The sequence below is a fragment of the Prionailurus viverrinus genome, chromosome A1 (genome assembly GCF_022837055.1).
Source record: "Prionailurus viverrinus isolate Anna chromosome A1, UM_Priviv_1.0, whole genome shotgun sequence".
Taxonomy (NCBI): domain Eukaryota; kingdom Metazoa; phylum Chordata; class Mammalia; order Carnivora; family Felidae; genus Prionailurus; species Prionailurus viverrinus.
This window is the reverse complement of record NC_062561.1, coordinates 237,191,696-237,214,584: the sequence shown is the minus strand read 5'-3', so window position 1 is coordinate 237,214,584 and position 22,889 is coordinate 237,191,696. Positions and strand designations below refer to the sequence as shown.

At 48.4% G+C, this 22,889-nt stretch overlaps 1 protein-coding gene across 1 annotated transcript in view; it reads left to right on the top strand.

Moving 5' to 3' along the window:
* ADAMTS16 (ADAM metallopeptidase with thrombospondin type 1 motif 16) overlaps positions 1-22,889 on the top strand; it is a 160,268-nt gene that overhangs the window by 33,854 nt on the left and 103,525 nt on the right. Inside the window, exons 4-8 of the mRNA XM_047857701.1 lie at positions 11,913-12,171; positions 15,243-15,442; positions 16,762-16,845; positions 19,301-19,460; positions 20,540-20,645. Coding sequence (XP_047713657.1) covers positions 11,913-12,171; positions 15,243-15,442; positions 16,762-16,845; positions 19,301-19,460; positions 20,540-20,645 — 809 coding nt within the window. The remainder of the gene's footprint in view (positions 1-11,912; positions 12,172-15,242; positions 15,443-16,761; positions 16,846-19,300; positions 19,461-20,539; positions 20,646-22,889) is intronic.

The following is a 22,889-nucleotide window of genomic DNA, read 5'->3' as shown; positions in this document are numbered from 1 at the left end:
GCATTTTCCTGAGGTGTGCTCATTTGGCTCTAAAAACCAGATCTTCAATTTACTAGACTTCTTTGGTTTGATCGTCACAATGTCTGTCTATTTACTAATTCATATACTCTGAATTTACTTACTTTTAATTAGCCTTTCTGGTTTCCACATGGCCATTAATTGTGTTTTAAAACACTTTTTGAGCGAGTGCTTGGGTTGCTCAATCTTTATTTAGAAGAAGGAAAGCATTCAGGATGTGGAATTTCTCTAAGTGCCGCATGAGTGCCTCTCACCATTTTTTACAGAACCAGGGTTTGGATTCTTTGATAATCTCTGTTGATTTCCAGTTTTCAATTTCATTGATTTCTGCTCTAATTCTTAGTATTTCTTTTCTTCTTCTTACTTTGGGTTTTATTTGGTTTTATTTTTCTTGTTTCCTAAGGTGAAAATTTAGGTCATTGATTTTAGATCTTTCGTCTTTTCTAATACATGCTTTCAAGACTAGAGATTTCCGTCTCAGCACTGCTTTCCTTGCATCTTATAAATTTGGATACATTGTGTTTTCATTTTAATTTAGTTCAGAAAGTTGTCTTGAATTTCCTCTTTGATCTGTGTGTTATTTACGAGTGTGTTGTTTCATCGTCACATAGTTTGAGATTTTCCACTTATCTGCTTGTTATTGATTTCTATGTTAATTCTCTTGTGGTCTGAGAGTGGACATTGTATGATTTTTAATATTCTAAATATTTTAAAATATGCATTATGGCTCAGAATGTGGTCGGTCTTGGCGAGTATTCCGTGTGCGCTTGGAAACAGTGTATTTTCTGCTGTTGTTGGATGAAGTCGTCTAAGGAGGTCTTACATCCAGTTGATGGATGGTGTTGCAGAGTTCACTGTGTCCTTACTGATTTTCTGCCCGCTGGGTCTCTCCATTTCTGGGAGAGGGTGCTGAAATCTCCAACCATGAGAGTGCGTTCATCTGTTTCTCTCTGCAGTTCTATCAGTTTTTGTCCTATGTAGTTTGGTGCTCTGTTATCAGGTGCATACATGTTAAGAATTGTTAGGTCTTCTCAGAGAGCTGACCCCTTTATCATTATGTATGGTCCTATCCCTGATAAATTCACTTTGAAATCTGTTCTGTCGGAAAGTAACATAGCTATTCCTGCTTCCTTTTGATTACTATTAGCATGGTATATTTTTCCATCTATTTAGTTTTAATCTATATGTGTGTTAGATGTAAAGTGGATTTCTTGTAGACAATGTACAGTTGAGTCTTGAGTTTCGATGGATCCTGACAATCTCTGCCTTTTAATTAGTTTGTTTAGAGCATTGACACTCAAAGTGATTATTGATGTAGTTGGGTTAATACCTACTCTATTTGTTACAGTTTTCTACTTGTTGCCCTTGTTCTTTGTTCCTATTTTTGTCTTCCACTCTTTTTCTGCCTCTTGTGGTTTTAAATGAGCATGCTATAGGATTCTGTTTTCTATCCTTTTTAGCATCGAACTTGTATTTCTGGGGTTTTTTTTTGCATGTTTTAGTTGTGGTTCTAGAGTTTGTAATATACATTTACAACTAATCCAAGTTCACTCTCAGCTACCACCATCACTGGTGTTACTCTCCAGGGGCCATACTACGTACACCCCTCCCCCCCCCCGAAGAATAGACCTAATGGTGGTGGTAGAGAGGAAGCCCTGATGTGCTGGTGAGGACATAGATATTGGAGTCATTTAGCCTGGATTTTAATCTTAGCTCGTCCATTTACTAGGTTTACAATGTTGAACAACTTTTTTTTTTTAATTTTAGTGTCCCTTTCCTTTAAATGGGAATATTAATTCTCATTTTATACATCAGCTACTGGAATAGGAATAATAAATAGAGCAAAACAGGGGCATCTGGATGGTTCGGTCACTTGAGCACCTGACTCTTGCTTTTGGCTCAGATCATGATCCCAGGGTCATAGGATTGAGCCCCACGTCAGGCTCCATGCTGAGCGTGGATCGTGCTTGGAATTCTCTCTCTGTCCCTCTGCTGCTCCCTCGCCCTTGCACTGTAAATACATACATACATACATACATACAGCACATTACTTACCACATAGGTGGAACCCAAGACAAAGCAATTATTATTTCATAGGTGTTTATGTGCATAATAGTATACCTAGTAAATGCTCTGCTAATTAGTAAGCCACCTGTGAGCTAATAAAGTATATCGGGCTTTGAAGTGACCCAATACACGCCTCTCTGTTTCCTTACCTCTTCCTGTCACTTTTCCCTTTTCCCTATGTTCTGTATTCCGAATGTGTTGTAAGATATGAACAACAAGAATAACTCAAAAGAATAGACCTATGTATCCTTTTTAAAACCACTGATAACATCAATTCTGGAGACAGGGGAAGATCTGTGCAGGTGAGTGGTTGTCCTAAAAGTGGACCCCAACTTGGACCCAGGCACTGCGTTGCAAGAGATGCTGGACCCCTGAGAGTCACCCACCAGGGGCGCCACCCACCTGGCAGCTAAGCGCATGCTGTGACCAAGACCCACGAGGACAGGAGCTTCCAGGGGTGTTCGGCATCCTGAGTGGGAGGGCTGTACCGTGCACGCCCGCTTCTGAGCCCAGACTCACAGACAAGTTATTCCCTCCCGGAGGGGAGCAGGTGAGGGGCAGGATTCTGTGCTCCCGGGTCCCGCCCCACTGAAGAAACCATGAGTGGGCGAGAAGATTTTACCACCAACACTCCTGGTTCAGTCGTCAAGCAGGCGTCTCCTGGGAGAACAAATATCATTTCCATCTGGGCTCTAACCATACGTTATGTCACTACTAACATTCCGTTATGTAGCAGGGCAGGAAATATTGGTAACTTAATGTTTGAGTGAGTTAAAATCAGTATAAAAGATGAAAAATATGAGCATTCTTCAGATTTTAAGGACAAGGGCATTCACAGTGTTGACCCCTTAAAGCTTCAGTGAGGAAGTTTCAAAACAAAGACAGCTTCTGATGCTAGTAGTGGACAGGCAACAAGACTCGGGAAGGGCCCTAAATATATTCATTGTCCTTGATCATTTGGAACAGCCAGGATAATCACAGTGCATTCTTTTTTTTTTTTTAATTTCTTTAACATTTATTTATTTTTGAGACAGAGAGAGACAGACCATGAATGGGGGAGGGTCAGAGAGAGAGGGAGACACAGAATCCGAAACAGGCTCCAGGCTCTGAGCCGTCAGCCCAGAGCCTGACGCGGGGCTCGAACTCACGGACCGCGAGATCATGACCTGAGCCGAAGTCAGACGCTTAACCAACTGAGCCACCCAGGCGCCCCAATCACAGTGCATTCTTAAATCACCCTCTGCAATCACAGCCCTGCTTCCTCCTGCTGTAAAATTCACCCAAAGCCTGATTGGCTAATGGCACAAGCTTGCGGTGGAGCGTGCCCTTTCCGTGTTGGTGTGTGGGGGGTGTTGATGGTTGGCACATTACCCAAGCTGCACTTGTTCTGCTCTGCTGGTTTTCACACTGGCCCAATTTGTGTGGGTCCCCAAATCCAAAGCAAATTCGACCAAGGATAAATTTGTTTGCATCATGCAAATGGGGGAAGGCATGGAAAAAGTCTCCTGCTTAGAAGACCACCCTTCTGTGCCTAATTCAGTCGTTCTCCAGTCAGCCTCCATCAGTCTCCAACCTTCAGTCTGCTTCCGGTCAACATCCAGTAAGCCTCCACTTAGCCTCCACCCGCCTTTAGACTGCCTTCACTTAGCCACCATCAGTCTCATGTCAACCTTCAGTCAGCATCTGTCAGCCTCCTGTCAGCCTCCAGTCAGCCCCCACTCAGCTTCCACTCAGCCTCCAGTCAGCCTCCAGTCAGCCTCCACAGCCTCCACTCAGCCTCCAGTCAACCTCTAGTCAGCCTTCATTTACCCTCCACTCAGCTTCTAGTCAACCTCCAGTCAGCCTCCACTTGGCCTCCAGTCAACCTCTAGTCAGCCTTCATCAGCCTCCAGTCATTGTCCAGTCAGTGCCCAGTCCAGCCCAGTCAGCCTGCAGCTGACGACTTCCACAGCCTCTCCCTTCTTCCCATGCACTGACAGCGAGTGCTCAGGGGACATGGATGTGATCTGATGGCACTGTGGTAGGAACTGGGGTTTAGGCTCAGGCCTCTTGGTGGATTATGATGACTGAATCACAGCAAAACTGACAAGATGCGGGCATCTAGCTTTAACCTTAGCGAACTGCCAGGGGTCAAAATGTTAGGCTTTTGAAACGACAGGTGAGCAATACGAAGGCCACCAGGGACCAGTTTTACAACCAAGCAAACAGCATGTTGAAGCCTGGACTTACGTGGGTTTAGGATGATGGGTGATTCCTATGACCAGCGCGTCAACCCCATTGTCCTTGCAGGCAGGTGGGTTGAGGAGGCCCAGGGCCCAGCCAGGTGTAGCGGCGATGGGGTAAAAAGAAGCAGATGGAAGATCTCCTGGAGAAAGAGCCTCTTGGTTTGTTTGGCCTTTTAGAAGATTCTGGGAGAATTTTGATTTTCACAGCATCACAAATAATCACGCAGCGAGACTTCCTGTGGGCTCTGGCATATGGCCAGGGGTGGACTGGGTTGGGGCAGGTTCTGCTTAGATCCTGAGGTTCCTAAGGGAATACAAAGCAGAATGCAACTTCTATAAAAGTTCTAGAAAAGTTGCAATTGTCGTGTGTTTCTGAAACATCACCGAGAAGACTAGAATGAGCAGAATATTCCTCGAGCAAATGATGCTTTTGGAAAAACAAAAACAAAAACACAGAGGAGGATAAAATTAAATCAGTTGGGAAATGAAATGCCTGTTTCTCCTCATGAGCCAAATCACACGTCTGCCTGTTGGTTGATGGCGAGCCCTCTTGCAAAGGGTCCTGGGTTCACCTGAGGCAAGTGTGGAACTAGTTCGGTGGGGATCCGTTACGCGGCAGGGGACACAGCCTCAGCGCTCGGACATTTATACCTCTCTTCCTAATTTCCATTTGATTTGTTTTTAATTTTTTAAGTTTCTTTATTTTATGTTGAGAGAGACAGAGACAGTGCAGGCAGGGGAGGGGCAGAGAGAGGGAGACGGAGAATCCCAAGCAGGCTCCCTGCTGCCAGTCCAGAGCCAGGTGCGGGGCTCGAACTCACGAACCGTGAGATCGTGACCTGAGCCGACACCAAGAGTCGGACGCTTAACCGACTGAGCCACCCGGGTGCCCTTCCGTTTGATTTTTTGATTCATGCAACTTTTCCGGGCAGCTTCTATTTCAAGTTTGATTTTCATCGAACTGAATTATTTACCGAAGTATGTCGACACACGATGTTATGTTAGTGTCAGCTGTACCGTGTAGTGATTTGACCTTACGCCATGTTCACAAGTGACACCTGTCACCAGACACCGCTATTACATGACCATTGGCCGTGTTCCCTATGCTGTGCCTTCCATCCCTGTGACTTATTCCTTCCCTAACTGGAAGCCTGTGCCTCCCTCTCCCCTTCACCCGCTCTGCCCATCCCCCAGTCCCTGCCCCTCGGGCAGCCATCCGCGTGATGTGTGTATTTCTGGGTCTGTTTCTGCCTTTTTAACTGCTCGTTTTGTTTTTTAGATTCCACGTGAGTGAAGTCGTATGGTGTTTGTTTTTCTACGTCTTCCTCCTTTCATTCAGCATAATTTACTTCTGAATCCGTCCATGTTGCAAATGGCGAGATTTCATTCTTGTTTATAGCCAAGTAATATTCCATTTTGTGGACAGCTTTTATAAATATGCGCATTGATATACAAGTTTTTTATTCTTATTTAAAGCAAGTATATAGTAATATCACTACAGTTCTGCACTTTAGTTTTCTCACTAAGTGAATTTGGGTATAATTCTCTATCGGTAACTATCTAGTTCCTTCAAATGTTGACTTTGTTCTCCAATACATACACACTCATTTATATAACCTGTCATCGGGGGGCATTTCACGTATCTCTCATTTCGGGGGCTGTCGTATTTATTTTTACTATGATCTACATCCTTTTACGCATCTTGCGATACGTGTGTTAGAATTTTCATAGGTAACTGCAGATTTATTAGGTTGAAAGTACATGCATGTACATTTTTGTACAATGTCAATTCTTTCCAAAAGTACTTTACCAATTTACTAATCTTCCTCACATCTTGACTATGACAGGGTATACGCTGGCTTTCCACCTGCAGGTAGGACAGATAAGAAAGTGCACCTCGTTGTGATTTTCATCTTCTTGCTAAAATTGGAAGGAAGTGGGATCAAACCACTTTTTTTTAATAACTCTCTCCCTACCTGTGAGTCTCCTTTTCTTCTTTTTTGTCTTATTTTGTTTCTTTTCCGTTCCTTTTTTTAAGTTGTATTACTTCTTCATTGTTGGTGTTTATGGATTGTTTTTAAGGATCATAGTTTTTGTCATAGGCATTCAAGAATTCCCACAGAGTGGGGCGCCTGGGTGGCTCAGCTGGTTGATCATCCGGCTCTTGATTTCGGCTCAGGTCATGATCTCACAGTCTTGGAATCGGGCCCACGTCAGGCTCCCTACTGAGCGTGGGGCCTGTTTGGGATCCTCTCTCTCTCTCTCTCTCTCTCTCTCTCTCTCTTTCTCTCTCCCTCTGCCCCTCTCCCCTGCTCGCATGCTCTCTCTCTCTCTCAAAATAAATGGAGAAACATAAAAAAAAAATTCCTGATAACTTGTCATTCGACTTGGTGGTATTTTTCACCACACCCAAACACTGAATTTACCCAAATTTATCGATCCATTTCTCTGCGGCTTCCTGATTTTGTTTCCCGGTTACAAGTGTCTATACCAGAATTACAAATATATATATTTTATTTCATCTTTTTTACTTTTTATCATTCTTTGCTGCACCTGACCTGTATTTTGGTGAATAAGGGAGAAAGAAGAAATCTAGATTTATTTTTTCCAAAGAGCTGACCAGTTTTCTCAAGATTGTTTATTGAATGATTCCCTTTCTTCCTACTCTCTGAAAAACTTCCTCTAATGTCAGCTATGTTTTCATGTAATTATGGATGCGTATCCTGTTTAATTTATTTGTCTGCAGAGATCCAACACGTTTTAGTTGCGGATACAATGGACTCACACGGGGGTGCCCGGGTGGCTCAGTCGGTTAAGCATCTGACTTCGGCTCAGGTCAGGATCTCCCGGTCCGTGAGTTCGAGCCCGGCGTCGGGCTCTGTGCTGACGGCCTGGAGCCTGCTTCGGATTCTGTCTCTTGTCGCTCTCTGCCCCTCCTCCACTTGCACTCTGTCTCTCTCTATCAAAAACAAATTATTAAAAAAGTTAAAAAAGCGACCCTCACCCCATATCTGACTTTGGAACTTCAGCGTTTCCTTCACAGACAGTGCTGAGTGAGAAACAGCATTTTCTGAGTACCAACAGAGCACACGCTCTTTCTGTCCGTGCAAGTGCAGTGTAAGCGTTAGATGAACTTCCCAGCGTAAAAGGATTTACAGAGCTGGCCAGGAGAGAGACGGGCCCCGGGAGAGCTCCTTGGTACAGCGTGGAGCCCACTGGCCTCTTTCTGAAAGCTTGGTTCATAATCCACCCAGCTGACGTCCCGGTGGTCACTGTGGGCAGGTGTACCATAGACATCAGATGAGTTTCCAAATGAATATCCTTGGGTCAATAAAGAACAGCTTTCGCAAGAAAACATTCATCTTCCATGGCTTATCTAACCTCTTCGGTAAGCTTGCAAACTAATGCTGAAGCAAGACAAAGGGGTTGGTTTTTCTGTGCGTTTCAGCGTCTGTGGATTATCAGGGACATCAAAACATCGGCCTTATCAGCCCTCATATTCTCTGTATTTAACGAAACTGGGGTTGATTACTTTGCTAATGAAAGTTAAGAAGACCCTCCAGCTGCAGGAGGTCACCGCTGCCCAAGGATCTGGTGTTCCCAGCCTCGGGCACCCACAGCGGCATCTTGAACTGGGCAAGCGGGGGGAGCAGGAGTGGTTTTTGAGCCCGAACAGCTGTCAGAGAACACAGGGTTTAGATGCGGAAGCCAGAAGAATAAAAAGTAAGACAGCAGGCCAGAGCACAGATGTGTTTGGGGCCACGGTGGAGTTGGGGTGCAGGGGCATTTGGGTATCGGGGGGGGGGGTCTTGTGCTGTATGGTGAAAATCCCCCCAGAGAGCCCCCTGAGTCATCAGAAAAGAATCAGCATCAGAGGTGAAGCGTATTTTACATTCTTTGCTTCATTAACTCAGCACATCTTTTTTTTGCGCCTTTTCTGTGCGTCATGTGTTTAAAAGAGATTAATTGGTGAGCTACGAAGTCCTGGCAGGCAGCTAGCCCGATCCCCACTTCCTAGACAACAACACAGCACAGAGAGGCTGAGTAAACCATCAGAAGTGACACAGGTCACATTATTGCCGTGGATGGTGAATGCCAGGGTGTGGCACTCAGCTGGGGCTCCAGGGACACCTACTGCGCATTCTCCAGGAGCTGATGGTCTCTGAGGGGTGATTAGAAAGACAAGGAGCAGTTCACATATCAGAGAAGGTTTCTTTAAGATGAAAACTGCATTCTTTTTTTTTTTTTTTTTAAGTTTAATACATGAACTGGTTACCTTCTAAAGTGTGGAAGAACCGTTGGGTGTGGAGCACATGCCGATTCCTCCCGCTGGTCCGGGTTTAATTTAAATGCAAAAGCGATGTAAGCCCGCGGGCCTTGGCCGTTCTGCAGTTCCACGTTTGTCTACTCCTTGATAGAACTGTGAACTTCAGCAGGTGGAGGTCTAGAGGACACAGAGATTCCCAGGTCATTCCCAGAGAGCCCTGCGGGAGAGGTGCCTCCCCCTTGTGATGCAGGACAAGAATTCCAGGCATTTTACCTTTCCACTGCCAGGTGGTACCTGGACCCGGGGGTCTACCCCCTACGGTGCTGATGGCTTCCTTGATAATTCACCCAGTGTACCCTCTCCCCCACCAGCAGGGACTCTAGGGCCAACGCTTAATCTCTGAATGTCCAATCAGCTGGTCTCTCCTTTTTCTCTCCCACCCCCAGCCCTACTGTTCCCTAGAGTCCCGTCTGTCCCTTTACCCAAGATCTAAGAAGTGCTCCTGCCCCCCACCCCCGCCTGTCATCCCACAGTCTGCAGACTTCCAGGCTCACACAGCAACCCCCCTAAATGAGATTCAGCCTCGGGCTCCTAAATCAGAGGCACACTGAGAACAGGGACGCATGCATCAACCTCTTTGAGTACCTAATCAGCGTCCAGCTCGGTGTAGGAAATTATCAAAGTGACTTTGGGAAAAATCAGCCCGATTGTAAGGCTGGTGGTTTAGCATCAGAGAGTTCTAAGTGACAGCTGGACAGTTCTGCAGAGACAATTCATTGTCTTCTCAAATCAGGGCGATATTGAATAACATTTATAAGGGGTGCAAAAAATTGTCTCTAACCCCATAATCCAGCAGTGCCACTGACATTACTTATGTAAGAAAACACACAGATTCTAAAAACTTGAGTGGTGCAGAAAGGTACGAAGATGCGAGAAGGGTCCCTCCTGCAGTCTTCTCCCCAAAGACAGCCGCCCACGGCCACCCGCGATGGCTCTCACTTCTTCCAGGGACGTTCTCTACGTGCAGACCACGCTTTTGAAAATGGACGTGCTTGGGATCGCAGCATCTATTATACACTGTATAAATTTAATCCTTTTTGGAAACCCTCGAAGTATAAACCGTCGAAGCGCAGGTTCTGAACTGACTCTGATTCTGCTCAAATCCCAACTCTATTTCCTAGCCGGGTTGCCTTGGAAACAGAAGTGAACCACTGTAGTTCTCTGTCCTCACCCCTGAGAAGAGAGTAATACAATACCCCTAACACAGAATTGCAGTCAGTGATGTAAATAAGGCATCATAAGGGCGCCTGAGTGGCTCAGTCCTTTAAGTGTTCGACTCTTGATTTCGGCTCAGGTCATGATCTCACGGTTTGTGGGATCGAGCCCCACATTGGGCTCTGTGCTGACAGCGTGGAGCCTGCTTCGGATTCTCTCCCTCCTTCTCCCTCTGTCCCTCCCCGGCTTTTGTGCACTCACTCTCTTTCTCTCAAAATAAATAAGTAAACTTAAAAAAATTTCGATAAGGTATTATACAGATGTTATCCACAGTCTCAGGAACTTGAGAAAAAATGTTCAATTATGTATAATAATTATGATTATCATCAGCACATAATTATCTGATCTTTTTTTAATCTTCTGTTCTCTTCGAATATACAAATATACTTTAAAAACATTACCCTGAGGGGCGCTTGGGTGGCTTGGTCAGTTAAGCGTCCGACTTCGGCTCAGGTCATGATCTCACGGTCCGTGAGTTCGAGCCCCGCGTCGGGCTCTGTGCTGACGGCTCAGAGCCTGGAGCCTGTTTCAGATTCTGTGTCTCCCTCTCTCTCTGCCCCTCCCCTGTTCATGCTCTGACTCTCTCTGCCTCAAAAATAAATAAATGTTAAAAAAAAATTTAAAATAAAATAAAAAAATTTAAAAAAAATTTAAAAAAATAAAAAAATAAAAACATTGCCCCGAATCAATTGGTAAGCCTTTAAATGATTTATTTTTTATTATTTTCTGTTTTGCACTCTTACACACAATGCTGCACTTATACAGTCATATATATTGGTCCGTGTTAGGGCGGTGCCTATACGAAGCATTGGGAAGAATTCCAAAAGGCTGACTCCTTAGACCTGATGGCACATTTTCAGTGCTGGTGGACGTGGCGGGAAGCCATGGCGGCTGCCTCCTGGCTGTGCCCCAGTGACCACTTTTCTAGAACCACACTTTGCCATGGATTCTCCGGCACTTGTTACTATCAGGTTTTAAAAATATCTGTCACTCTAGGGGCGCCTGGGTTGCTCAGTCGGTTAAGCGTCCGACTTCGGCTCAGGTCTGATCTCACCGTTTGTGAGTTCGAGCCCCGCATCGGGCTCTGTGCTGACAGCTCGGAGCCTGGAGCTTGCTTCGGATTCTGTGCCTCCCTCTCTCTCTCTCTCTGCCCCTCCCCTGCTTATGTTCTGTCTCTCTCTCCTTCAAAAATAAATAAAAACATTAAAAAATTTTTTAAAAATATTTGTCACTCTAAAAGGTAAAAAGCAGTCCCTCAATTTTGCCTCCTTTAGAATACTTTTAGTGTTTTTGAACACTACTTTTGCTCTACAGATGTCTTTTAGTGTTTTTTTGAGTTAGATTTTTCCTATTTCCATAGTACCTTGCTTAGAAAGGCCTTCCTGCTACCCTAAGTAAATTGTCTTGTGCTTTCCTCTGGATTAATTAAAAAAAAAATTTCTTTATGTTTATTTGAGAGACAGAAAGAGGGCATGAGTGGGGGAGGGGGAGAGAGAGGGAGACCCAGAATCCGAAGCGGGCTCCAGGCTCCGAGCCGTCAGCACAGAGCCCGACGCGGGGTTCAAACCCATGAACTGTGAGATCATGACCTGAGCCGAAGTCGGATGCTTAACCGGCTGAACCCCCCAGGCGCCCCTCTTCTGGATTAATTTTAAATTGCACGCTTCTACACCCAGTGTCACATCACGGTCAAGTTTGAAAGGAGTTCTGCAAATGACTGTTAGGCTTGCAATTTGATCTTCTTGTGTGGGACCCTCCCCTCCCCCCTCACCCACACTCACATCTGAGTCTGTGTTGTGCACGTGAGCTCTCTCCTCCGTGATCTGGGTTAAAGGAACCCCCGTTCCTGTGCTGGGAGCCCCCTGTGTTCCTGGAGTCACGTCGTGGAGCTTGTACGAGGATGCAGATGGGAAGAGTTCAGGGTCTTTCCCGTCCTCGCCCTCAGCCACGGGGGAGGAACAGGTGCTTGGGAAGGAATGAGACAGAAGTGATGCTGGCATCCCGGACGTCGTCTGGTCAGGAGGTGTAACCGCCCTTTCTTTCTTCCTCTCTGTTTCCAGTCGGGCATGATAAGAACACAAGAAGCCGATTACTTCCTGAAGCCGCTTCCTTCCCAGCTGGCGGGGACACCCGGGGACGCCGCCGGGGCTGGGCCCCCCTCCCACATACTGTACAAGAGATCCGCAGACGAGCGGGCTCCGGGGGCTCCCCAGGCGGTCGTGACCCAGAGGGATCGGGAGCTGGGGACCCCGCACCTTCACGGCGGCTCGACCCTCCAGCACCCGCAAAAGCGGCATTTCTGTGGCAGACGCAAGAAATGTATGTAAGGGCGATTCTTTGCGTGTGTTTAACCTTTCGGGCATTTACGTGCGCCCACGAAATGTTCAAATGTTCTTGCAAGTCGTCCGGCCGCGAGGTGGAATCAGTGGGCGGTCCTCGCCGGACTTACCTGTTGGTTCCATCGTCTGTGTGTTCCGTTTGCAAACGCCCCTCGTGGGGGACGGACAGATAACGGTGGGTGTTTTTGTTCCCCAGACCTGTTCCCTGGGCAGGTGAGATGACGTACCGCCCAGAAATGCAGAATCCACTGGAAGTCTTCAAAGGGACCCCGGCATGTCTGCTCAGTAATTCTGTGGTTTGGAGGTCTAGATTTATGAGAGCCCACATAGTTTTCTGCGAGGTAATTTATCTCCGTACATGTTTATATATTTTACACCACCGCATCAAAGGGACAGGCTCCACGTGACATAATTCAGCTGTCGTTTATCACCAGCGCTTTGTGGAATCCTTTGTTGTGTGGTGAACGCCTCAGAGGTGATGTGATATTTGCAGTTCACGTGGGAGCCTCTCGCAGTTGAGTGTTGTCTGGAGTTGTCCTGGCTTCCCTCACCTTCCCCTCCAGCACCACTTTGTTAAACTTGCCCCCAGTGGGGCTCTGCGAAGCCCGTCTTCCCCTGCCGGTTTCTTTGGCTGCTGTGCCCGGCACCCTAAAACAGAGAAGGTCGCGCTGCAGGTGGAATAGAATAGATGGCCCCAAATCACTTGGTTCTTACAGCGGCACAGAAAGTACCATTAAACTGTCAGCACCTGTGTATCATCTGGACCCCTATTATCCCGTGAAGAAAAGCCTGATGCTATGTTCAAGTGAGAAACTCAAGTCCAAATCGCCTAAGTCGGTGGGCTCGGTCCGCAGGAAGAGTGGGTCTGGGGACGGCGAGAGGTGAACGGAGTCTGAGAAAGTCGGGGAGACTGAGGTCGAGTGGTGTCAGAACAGGACGCACTGGTCAGCATCAGCTGCTCTGGCTGCGTAGACAGGGAGAAGCAGGTGGGGGAAGGTGGCAGGGGATGGGACCGGGCAGGGTCGGGACCAAGAGGCGGGCCTCAGGCACGGACAAGGTCAGAGCCAGAATTCGTGCCGGCAGGGCTCGGTCCGGGACGGATCCCGTGTCAGGGACAAAAAGCCAAGCGCCTGGATCCTGGCAGGGCTGTCCTTCCCTCTTCGACAGGCCACACTAGGGTTCAAAGCCGATGTGGTAGCGGGCCGTGAGAAAATCCAGCGGTGTGGACCCTGCTGAAATGAAGGGGGGGTCATCAGAGCCGTGCAGGCCAGTGACGCCTAGGGCACAGCTCGGCACACAGTGAAGTCATCCTGTTTGCCGTGGCTGTGCCTGTGTGTGTGTGTGTGTGTGTGTGTGTATGCGTGTGCACCTGTGTGCTGCCTGGACAGGCTCTTCAGAATCTCGGGGGCGGGGGGTGATTGGGGCAGGGTAGTCAGTCATTTGGAAACACTGCACAAGAAGTTTTTTATCTGAAAAATGGGAGGGAAAAGTGGCTCTTCTTTTCATAACAGAACTACAGATGCAGAGTGCCACAAAAATGCCTCTTACAGGACATTAGTGACCCTTGTGGTGCAGTTCGGTTTGCCAGATATTTCCATCCCTTCCCTGCTGGGCGCACGGCAGTTCCGTGAGTGCTTGGTGGCCGAGTGGCGGGCGGGCGCAGGTGACACGCGCGGCTTCCGGGCTGAAGCATTTAATTCTCAGGACCTCCGCTGTCTGCGCCTGGATCTTTCCGTGTTGCTCGTGGGGCTCTGGATGTGCTTGGAGGAGTCCCAGCCTTCTGGCTCAGTGGGGTTCACGTTTAATGAAGATTTTTCCCATTAGAGTCTCCGGCTCAGAAAATGGGAATTTTTTTTGGCGCGTGTTTAGGCACCTGTGGGAAATGGCAGTCACAGGCAGATTGATTTGCTTAAAATCAATGGTGAGGATTAACCTTGTGCTCTGGGACCATGCTTCCAGACGGGACACCCCGTTTCTGACACTTCGTAGGGAGGGGCTGCGAGCAGGTTGCTCCATGCCTCCCCTGTGCCTCGGTGGCCCATCCCTACCCGGAGCCTATCTCTACGCCAGTAGAGAGAGCTCTGAGGGTGGAGTCAGGCCTCTCTAATTGCATCAGTGTCGGTGGCATGCGACTGGTGCTTTGAGAACTTTGCCAGAATCATTATTAGCTTCCACAGGGTTCATTTAGGTTTGAAAGTATCTTAGCAAAGAGAAAATATGCACCAGATGTGGGTACCAGCCAAAAAAAATGGCATCTTCTGGTGGTGCGGTCCATGAACAGAGTTGGCATGGCTTTGAATTAGTGCCACCCATACATGTGGGTGTTTTGAAGTCCACTTTCACACGAAACGACTCTAACCGCATTTTCTGGGGCGTCCACAAAGCTGACTCATTTTTAGCATAGTGTTAGCTCCCTGATTATAAATGCCCAGACGATTTTTAAACGGTGCCAAGGGGACAGAGTGTATTTTGTCTTGTAATTAAGCGAGGTAAATATTTATGGTGCTTTCTAGGAAATTCGGCTCTGCAGTGGAGTAGATCTGTGTCACCAAGTTCGTAAACCCATTTGAAACACGACAGATAGACCAGTGACGCGTCCAGACTTGGGAATGACCTTTAAAAAGAGGCCATTAACATTTTTCAAATATGACAACGATGCAAGGCACCGCGTGGTAGCCATCGTTCCGCTTTGTGGTCCGTAAGTCTCGTGCGGAGCCCGTCTGACGCATCTTTATGCGAATGGTCTTTGAACATTGTGCTTCTAGAGACGAGCACGTGAAAGCCAAGGTGCCCTCTCTTTTTCTTTTAAGTCGGGGCAAAATTATAGAGAGGTAGACCTAGCAATGGTTTCCATCACACCTAGGTTGTATGAACTTCACTTTCATGCAAGTTTCACGTTAACGCCGGTTTTGTGTCACAAAGTCGTAAGGGTGACGTGGCTCACGTCGTGAACTTTCATTGTGAAAACCCAGGGTGGGCATACCCAGTCCCACCGCTGGTTTGGGGTGACGACTTTTGCTTTCGTTTCTTCCCGGAACATTCCCTCCGTAGACATGCCCCAGCCTCCCGAGGGAGACCTTTTCATCTTGCCCGACGAGTATGCGTCTTGCTCCAGGCACAAGCGCTCTCTTCTCAAGTCCCATAGGAACGAGGAGCTGAATGTGGAGACGCTGGTGGTGGTCGACAGGAAGATGATGCAGACGCACGGCCACGAGAACATCACCACCTACGTGCTGACGATACTCAACATGGTAGGAAGCACCTTCTTGTCGAAGTCGTGTGTGATCCCACCTGATGGGCGTGGGTCTGTGTCTCAGGCACAAGAGATGGGTTTTATCTGTGATGACCCCTTCACTCCTCACATGCTCCCGTCAAAGAGCCGTGTTCAGAACTCCAGAGAACAGACTGGCCCTCTCTGCGAGCAGGCAGCACGGTTTGAGGGGACCAAGGTCTTCATTTACCAGAAATCTGTACGAGGACCCCGAGACAGTTCAGCGCAGTAAACCTGCCTATCAGCATTGCGTGTGATTTTAGATGCCGGTATAGAAACACCCATCTCCTTAGGAGCATTAGTGTTTAAGTATCGAATATGCATTATGTCATCTAGAGGCAGAAAAGCATCCAACCCTGTAGACTGCCATCCCGGGTAAACAGTCCCGTGTCCCAGATCGGCAGCTTGTTGTAACGAGGAGCAGCGACGAGAGGCATCTAAGCCCCACTTGGGTGGCGGAGACTCAGTGACACCTGGTTCACGGGAGACAAGATCTTGGGTCGCCTGAGTGTGTTTTGAAAATTAGTGGGGATGACAGTGTTTTGAAAACACGCTCTCTGTTCCAGCTCAGCACGTGGGTATTCCTGCTAGCATCCCTTCTGGCCGCCCGCCCCACGTGGTTTCTCATCCCCCAGGGGACGGAGGGGGCAGTGGCATCGAGACACCTGCCACTGCGCGTCCAGGGGCTGAGGACGTCAGGGCTCTGGTTTGTGCCAACGTTGCTTCTGTTTTGTCGAGCCGTTCCAGTATTCTGCACGTCGGTGCCGAGCCAGCCCGAGGGGCCCTCGCTCGTCACCCTGAACAGCCACCAACGTCTGCTGTTGTCGTACCCCTTGTGGGCACCTTTCCTCGGCCTTCTTTCCACACTTAGGCCTTCTCTTTCTTGGATCTTCTGGTCTCTTCCCAAGCATTTCTCTTGGGAGCTCCTCCGGAGGCCCTCCCCGGGAAAGCAAGGGGAATGCATGCCCCAGCCGTCATCGCTAGAACGCTCTGTTGTGTCCACCTGAGAGCTTTTATCACCTCGGAGGCTCGTAATACCCTCAGTGGTGTTCCATAAGAGGCAGAACCTGCCTCCCCAAACTTCAGCTCTTACTACCAGGCACTAATGATAAAGATTTAACGATTGGTCTGCCTGGCCATGAGAGATTTCTATACCTGTCTGGCAGTATAAGAAAGTCAGCATTGACTTTGACTGTGACCGTGTCACAAGACCACAGGGACCGGCCTTCACCAGCAGGACTCTGGGGGCTGGGGGAACGTCACATGTGGGGACTGACGGGGAATGCCTGTCTTTTTCAGGTGTCTGCTTTGTTCAAAGATGGAACGATAGGAGGAAACATCAACATCGCAGTTGTAGGTCTGATTCTTCTAGAGGAAGACCAGGTATGCTGTCTTTGAAACCAGCTTCTTTTCTCCCAGAAAAATGAATGTAAAGCGATGCCCCATTTTCCTTGATGGGATCATTCTGTGGATTCCTGACTTTCCTTTCCCTCGGGAACCAAAAGCATTTAATGTTTTGTGTCTCACGCAGGGAGTTTCTCATCAGTTCCCTCCATGATGATTTGAATTTTGTGTGCGCGCGCACGTGTGTGTCTGTGCACGTGGGTGTGCGTGTGAGTGCAGAGGTGGTAAGGACTATTTTTAGGAGTCTTATTAGAAAAGTAAAATTGGAGAACTGCCTTAAATGTATGGGTGGGAAACACTGGGGAGACAGCGGAAAGTGCGTCTTCAGCCACGTCCCCACCGTGAGCTTTTAGGGTCCCAGGTGGGACTGAGCCCTTTCTGCGTGTTGCCAGAACACCAAAACCACCCTCCCACCTGGCAGTGAGATAGTACTGTCAGCATTTTGTTTTACTCTGTCCCCTCCCAACTCCTAAGACTGACCGCGCTCACCCCCACTGCCTTGGGCCACAGGGTTGTATTTTCGTAGAGTCTGGATGTCAAGTGCATTTCTCTCATTGCATACAAACACCGGATTATGCCGGACCTTGGTCACAGTGGGTAAAAGCATCTCCTCTGCCTGAGTTCCAGAGTCCCTGTGTCAATGCACCGGGTGGGCCCTTCAGTTCTCAGGGACGTTGCATATGAACGTTTTGTGGCACAGCTAATGGGGGTGTCTCAGCCTTCCAAGCCTCCCCCTTCTCCTTTGCTTCGTGCTGATGACGGACTCCGCCTAGGAGGAGAGAGCCCTGCACCTTGCTGCTATCTTAGCAGGGTCTCCTGGTAGCCCCAGTTTTCTTATTTATAAAACAAAAAAAATTTTTTAGATGAAACCTAAGACCATTCGTAAGACCTGAGATGCCTCCGGACTGTAAGCTTCTGGGGCATTTCTCCTGTTCTGGGCAGAGTGGGGGGCCTGCGTAGGGAAACCTGTTTCTAGCCGGAATGGTCAGAAAGATACAACTGCATTGTCTTTGTGTGAGTGAGTGTCTGGGGAGGGGGTGCAGAACTGGCGGGGCGTCTCAGGTGACAGGTTAATTATTCCTTGTATTAAATCGTTTTCACCTTGGACTTCATCCAAGCTGCAAAGAATAAGCGAGGTTATCTTTTGATCGTACACCTGTGTTAACTTTGATGCATGCAGTGTTCCTGGAAATCAGCGGCTGAAGAATGTGAGGCATGTCCCAGTGCTGGTACACACACAGCATTTAGCTTAACTGGCTTTGACTCTCCGGAAAGACAAAATAAGCAAGGAAGGAGAAAACCGATTCGGTGACTGAGAGACACAGAATTTAACCCAATATCTAGTCATGAATGCTTCTCCCGAGTTGTCCTGGAACCGAGCTGTTTAACCTGGCTTTCTGTGACCGAGCCACAGGAAAAAAAACAGCATCCCAGTAAATAGTTCAAATAACTCCGTGCAGCCTTCTCTGGTGGTTCCTGCTCCACCCCCGCCCCCAACCCTGATTTCTGAATTTCCCAAGCGTTCGGGTGGCCTTCACTCTAATATTGCACTGTCGCTCTGTGAGAACGTGGTGTATATGCGTAAGGTGGGATGTATCCTGCCCAGTTTCTTTCTAGTTCCAGTCTGTCTTCTAGAAATAGCGCTTTACCCATTGACCGGACCCTCCTCATAAGCATGTTGCTTTGGTAGCGAAGTGACTTGATTTAACGCTGTAATAATAAATGGCTAAGAGTGAGTTATCAGTTGGAAATCCCACTCGCCCAACTTGGTTGTGAAATCAGCTGTCTGGGTGTGTTTCCGTGCATGTTTAGAGTCGCAGAGAAATGATTCTTTTGCCTGAGATAATTTTACAAGGTGTTTTACAAAGTCTTTGATGCAGACGTTCATGCACACAAGTAGTCTTTCTTGGGGCATTGAAAATGCATTCAGGGTCAGCTCAGTGCCTCCCGGCCGGGTCTGTGCAGAACTACGGAAGGGAACGGAAGCGTCTGTCCAGAATCCGTGCAGGTTTTTAAAAAAAAAATTTTTTTTAACATTTATTTATTTTTGAGACAGAGAGAGACAGGGCACGAGCAGGGGAGGGTCAGAGAGAGAGGGAGACACAGAATCCGAAACAGGCCCCAGGCTCTGAGCCGTCAGCCCAGAGCCCGACACGGGGCTCGAACTCACGGACCGCGAGATCGTGACCTGAGCCGAAGTCGGTCGCCCAACCGACTGAGCCACCCAGGCGCCCCTCCATGCAGGTTTTATACAAGCCACCGGCCTTTGCATGTTAATCCATGAAACAGATGGATTAGCTTGGAGACCATCCCGATCCCTCTGTGTCTTTGAAATCTGAGTTAATGGTAGGCCGCTGTGATGGCGGAGGGGTAACAGGTGCATTGTAAGGCGTTTTCTCTCTCTCCTCATGGGGTCTTGGTCTGTCTCCCGCAGCCGGGGCTTGTGATAAGCCACCACGCGGACCACACCTTAAGCAGCTTCTGCCAGTGGCAGTCTGGCTTGATGGGCAAAGACGGGACGCGCCATGACCACGCCATCTTGCTGACCGGTCTGGACATATGTTCCTGGAAGAATGAGCCCTGCGACACCCTGGGTAAGACCCTCCTGTGGAGTCTGGAGGAACACGCAGGTGCCATACTGAGCCCGAGTGGAGAGAATAGATGTGCTGTCCTCTAGGCACTCTGGCCACGCATCAAAGTGTACGTTTATTCACCAAGTGATTACTTCCTAAGGAAAAGTCCCTTACAGATTCAAGAATTCCTGTCTTTTCTTTCTAATTCTTCATTTCTTCCCGGGATCTTATTGAGATAGAACTCAGCAGAAAGAGGTTCATCGTGACTGCTCGTTCCTGAAAAGTCCTGCTTACAAGGCTGGCCTCTGAGAACCAGGGTTCCCACCACCGTGCTTGATGAGCTGGCCTGCTGTGTCTACACTGCTTGCCCAGATAATGGGGCTTACGCGGCATGTCTGCCTTCCTTCTGGGAGTCCGGAGTTTGGGTCCATGTGCCAGGCTGGGGTGCTATGTGATGAGCCCCGGATAAAACCCCGGGGCCCTGGTCTCTGATGAGACAGCCACAGGTTGCTGGGGGGAATTAGGTGTGTCCTCTGTGGATCCACTGGGAGAGGGCTCTGGCAGCTCGTGCCTGGTTTCTGCCACACCTCTCCCCATGCACCTGTTCTCTTGGATGATTTCGTTCTCATCCTTTGCTATCCGTCTGAAACTATACTTGTGAGTTTGACAAAGCCTGAGTCCTGTGAATCCCCCTGGCGAGTCCTTGAACCTGGGCTGGTCTTGGGGACCTCCTGATGCACCTCCACCATATAGCACTTTTTTATTTGGGCTTTCTAGAACACAGATGTTTATAGACAAGTGTAGAAATTCTCCTTCACCTGCAGTGAATCCCCTTTTCTCCTTGGCCCCCATCATCGTAACCTGTGATGTGAACACCACTTAGAGCCATGAATTGTTTTCCATGCGGAGAGAAGATCCCTCCCGCTCGCGTTGCAAAGAACCCTTAATGCACTTGTCCAGGAGTGTCCCAGATTTCGCCACACGCAGGTGCAAACCACACTTCTGGAAGGGACAGAGGACTCATACACCTATACAATACACCCTCTTTATTTTGCTGCAACAGTGCTGCTGTATATTCCTTTGATGTCTGTGTCCCGCAGGATTTGCGCCCATCAGTGGAATGTGCAGTAAATACCGCAGCTGTACTATTAATGAAGACACGGGGCTTGGACTGGCCTTCACCATTGCCCATGAGTCTGGACACAAGTAAGTGCACCCGTGTGGGAGACTGAAACCCAGGCTGTTTTCCCTGGTGGACAATTGCCACAGAAACACTGATCATTGGGTCAGGTCTGTAGGGGCCTCACATATATCCGGTGAGAATGTCACCGACAGGTGAGACGTGCTGTCCCTTAGGTACTTGTTATGTTTCTGTTTTGGTGCCTGGCTGTGCACAGTCGAAAGCCGTGGAAATTCCCGCGTCCCGGCCGTCCTTTCTCTGCTCTTCTTTACGTCTCGTACGTGCGTGTACGATTGCACACACTTGTATCAGCCCCCTCTCCTCCGTCCTTTCCTGAACTTGAGTCCTGTGCACGGCTCTCCTTCCCCGGTCGGTTCCTATTGGGGGCGAGAGTGACAAGGCCTCGTATTATCAACTAGTTACCCTGGAGTTTTGCCTCCTTCCATCCCTTTTGTAACTTGCAGAGATGTTAGTTGATCAGTGCCCCAAGCAGAGTTTGGAGAGGGCAGCTCGGACCAGGCGTTGGACCTGGTAGGAGCTGGCCCTCTGCCCACATTCCCGCACGCCCGGCGTTGTCGGTTTTGAAATGGGACGGCGTCCCGGAGTGAGTGGTGAGCCCGGGGCTTGGACAGATGGACGCTGCTGCTGGACAGCAGCACTTAGCAACAGCTGGCACCTTTCTGCACGAACATTTTACATTTGTTCCTGCACAACAGAACATTCCCATCAGTTACTTACAGAAACTGTCATTCGTAACTAAGGTTTCTTGGGCTACTGATTCTGTAAACTGCCTCAGGTCAAGGCATCCCCGTGAGGGTTTTGTTCCTTTATCGAGGCCCACGTGCTGCACCTGCTGACTTCCTGCCCTTGCCCCCATTAGCGTGAGCACCGGCAGTGGGAACACAGGTGTCTTCCTGCTGAACGACGGCTCTCCCGGAACTTTCTCCCAGAAAATGCACAACCAGGAATTGTCATTTTTCTATTTTTTTTTTCACGTTCACCCTGATTCTACTTGCAAATCACAAGATCTGCAAAAGGCAGTGTTTGTGATTCAGTTGTAAAACTGACCCCTCCATCCCATTAGAGGCCATGCCCTCTCGACCTGTCCACAGCATCTGTGTGTGTGTGTGTGTGTGTGTGTGTGTGTGTGTGTGTGTGTGCGTGCGCGTGCGAATGCATGCACCTGTCTTTAGTGGACCCCCACGGAGCCCTGCACACTTGGCCATGTAAACTGATGACCTGAAAATGAAGCTTATATCCTGCTTCTGATCCCTTCACCATTATAGGTAATGATTGACTTTTTCAGTACCTGGAAAATTGCCCCTATATTTTATGAACCTTTCAGTTAGGTCATAATTGTGTTTTTAATAGACTGCTAGAGTTAAAACTTCAAAACTCTCATTATTTTAACGAAATGAGGCTCTTGCTGTCCCCTGAACCATACCTGAATTTAATTAAACCATCCAGGTAAGAAGTATTTAAGTCAGCGAGGGCTGAGCAGCTCAGTATTAGATGAGCAGCCGAAGCACGCGCACTGGCAATGCCCGTAGATGCCGGTGGGTCTAACAAAAGGTAAACTGGGTCCGTCTGAGACTCATCTTCAGTGTCAGCAGGGATCAGCGTTTCTTTTTTTTTTTCCCTTAGGAGTCAATTAATACCGCCTTTCATCACTAGCACCGGGTCAAGATGGAGAAAGTACTTTTTTTCCCAAACCAGATAAAAGCTTTTTAATTGCAAGTGGGACTCTGGATGGGAGGAGGGAGATGGGCTGTAGGCTTGGATGAAAGGGAGTCCCGCTCCTAATAGAATTAACCTCCAGGAAACTGTCCGCCCCTTCTGGAGCACTGGACATTTAGAGGACATCACACAAGAGACAGGAAGCGGGCGCTCTGAACTTCTCGTGTGGCCGGCGGAGTAGCTTCTGATCACATTGAGGAAATAGGAAATACACCCAGGACATGTGCAGAGCAGTTGTGTGTGCCGAGTGGCAAAACAAGGGACAGTGATAGGAACAGTGGTAACAATCACATAGTGGTAATGGTAGCACCTGCTGTTTGTAACACTTTTTGTGAAATCTGCAGAGCGATTTCACATGCGGCTCCAACCGTGGAGACCACTGGGGACACTCCTGCCTCCGCTGCGCCAGCGTGGCAGGTAGATGATGCTGCGTGTTCAGCAACTGTGAATGGATGAATGGACAGAATGACTCAGGGAGGCGCAAATAGACGAACGAAGAGGATCTCAGATGAGTCATTTGCTGCGGTGACGAC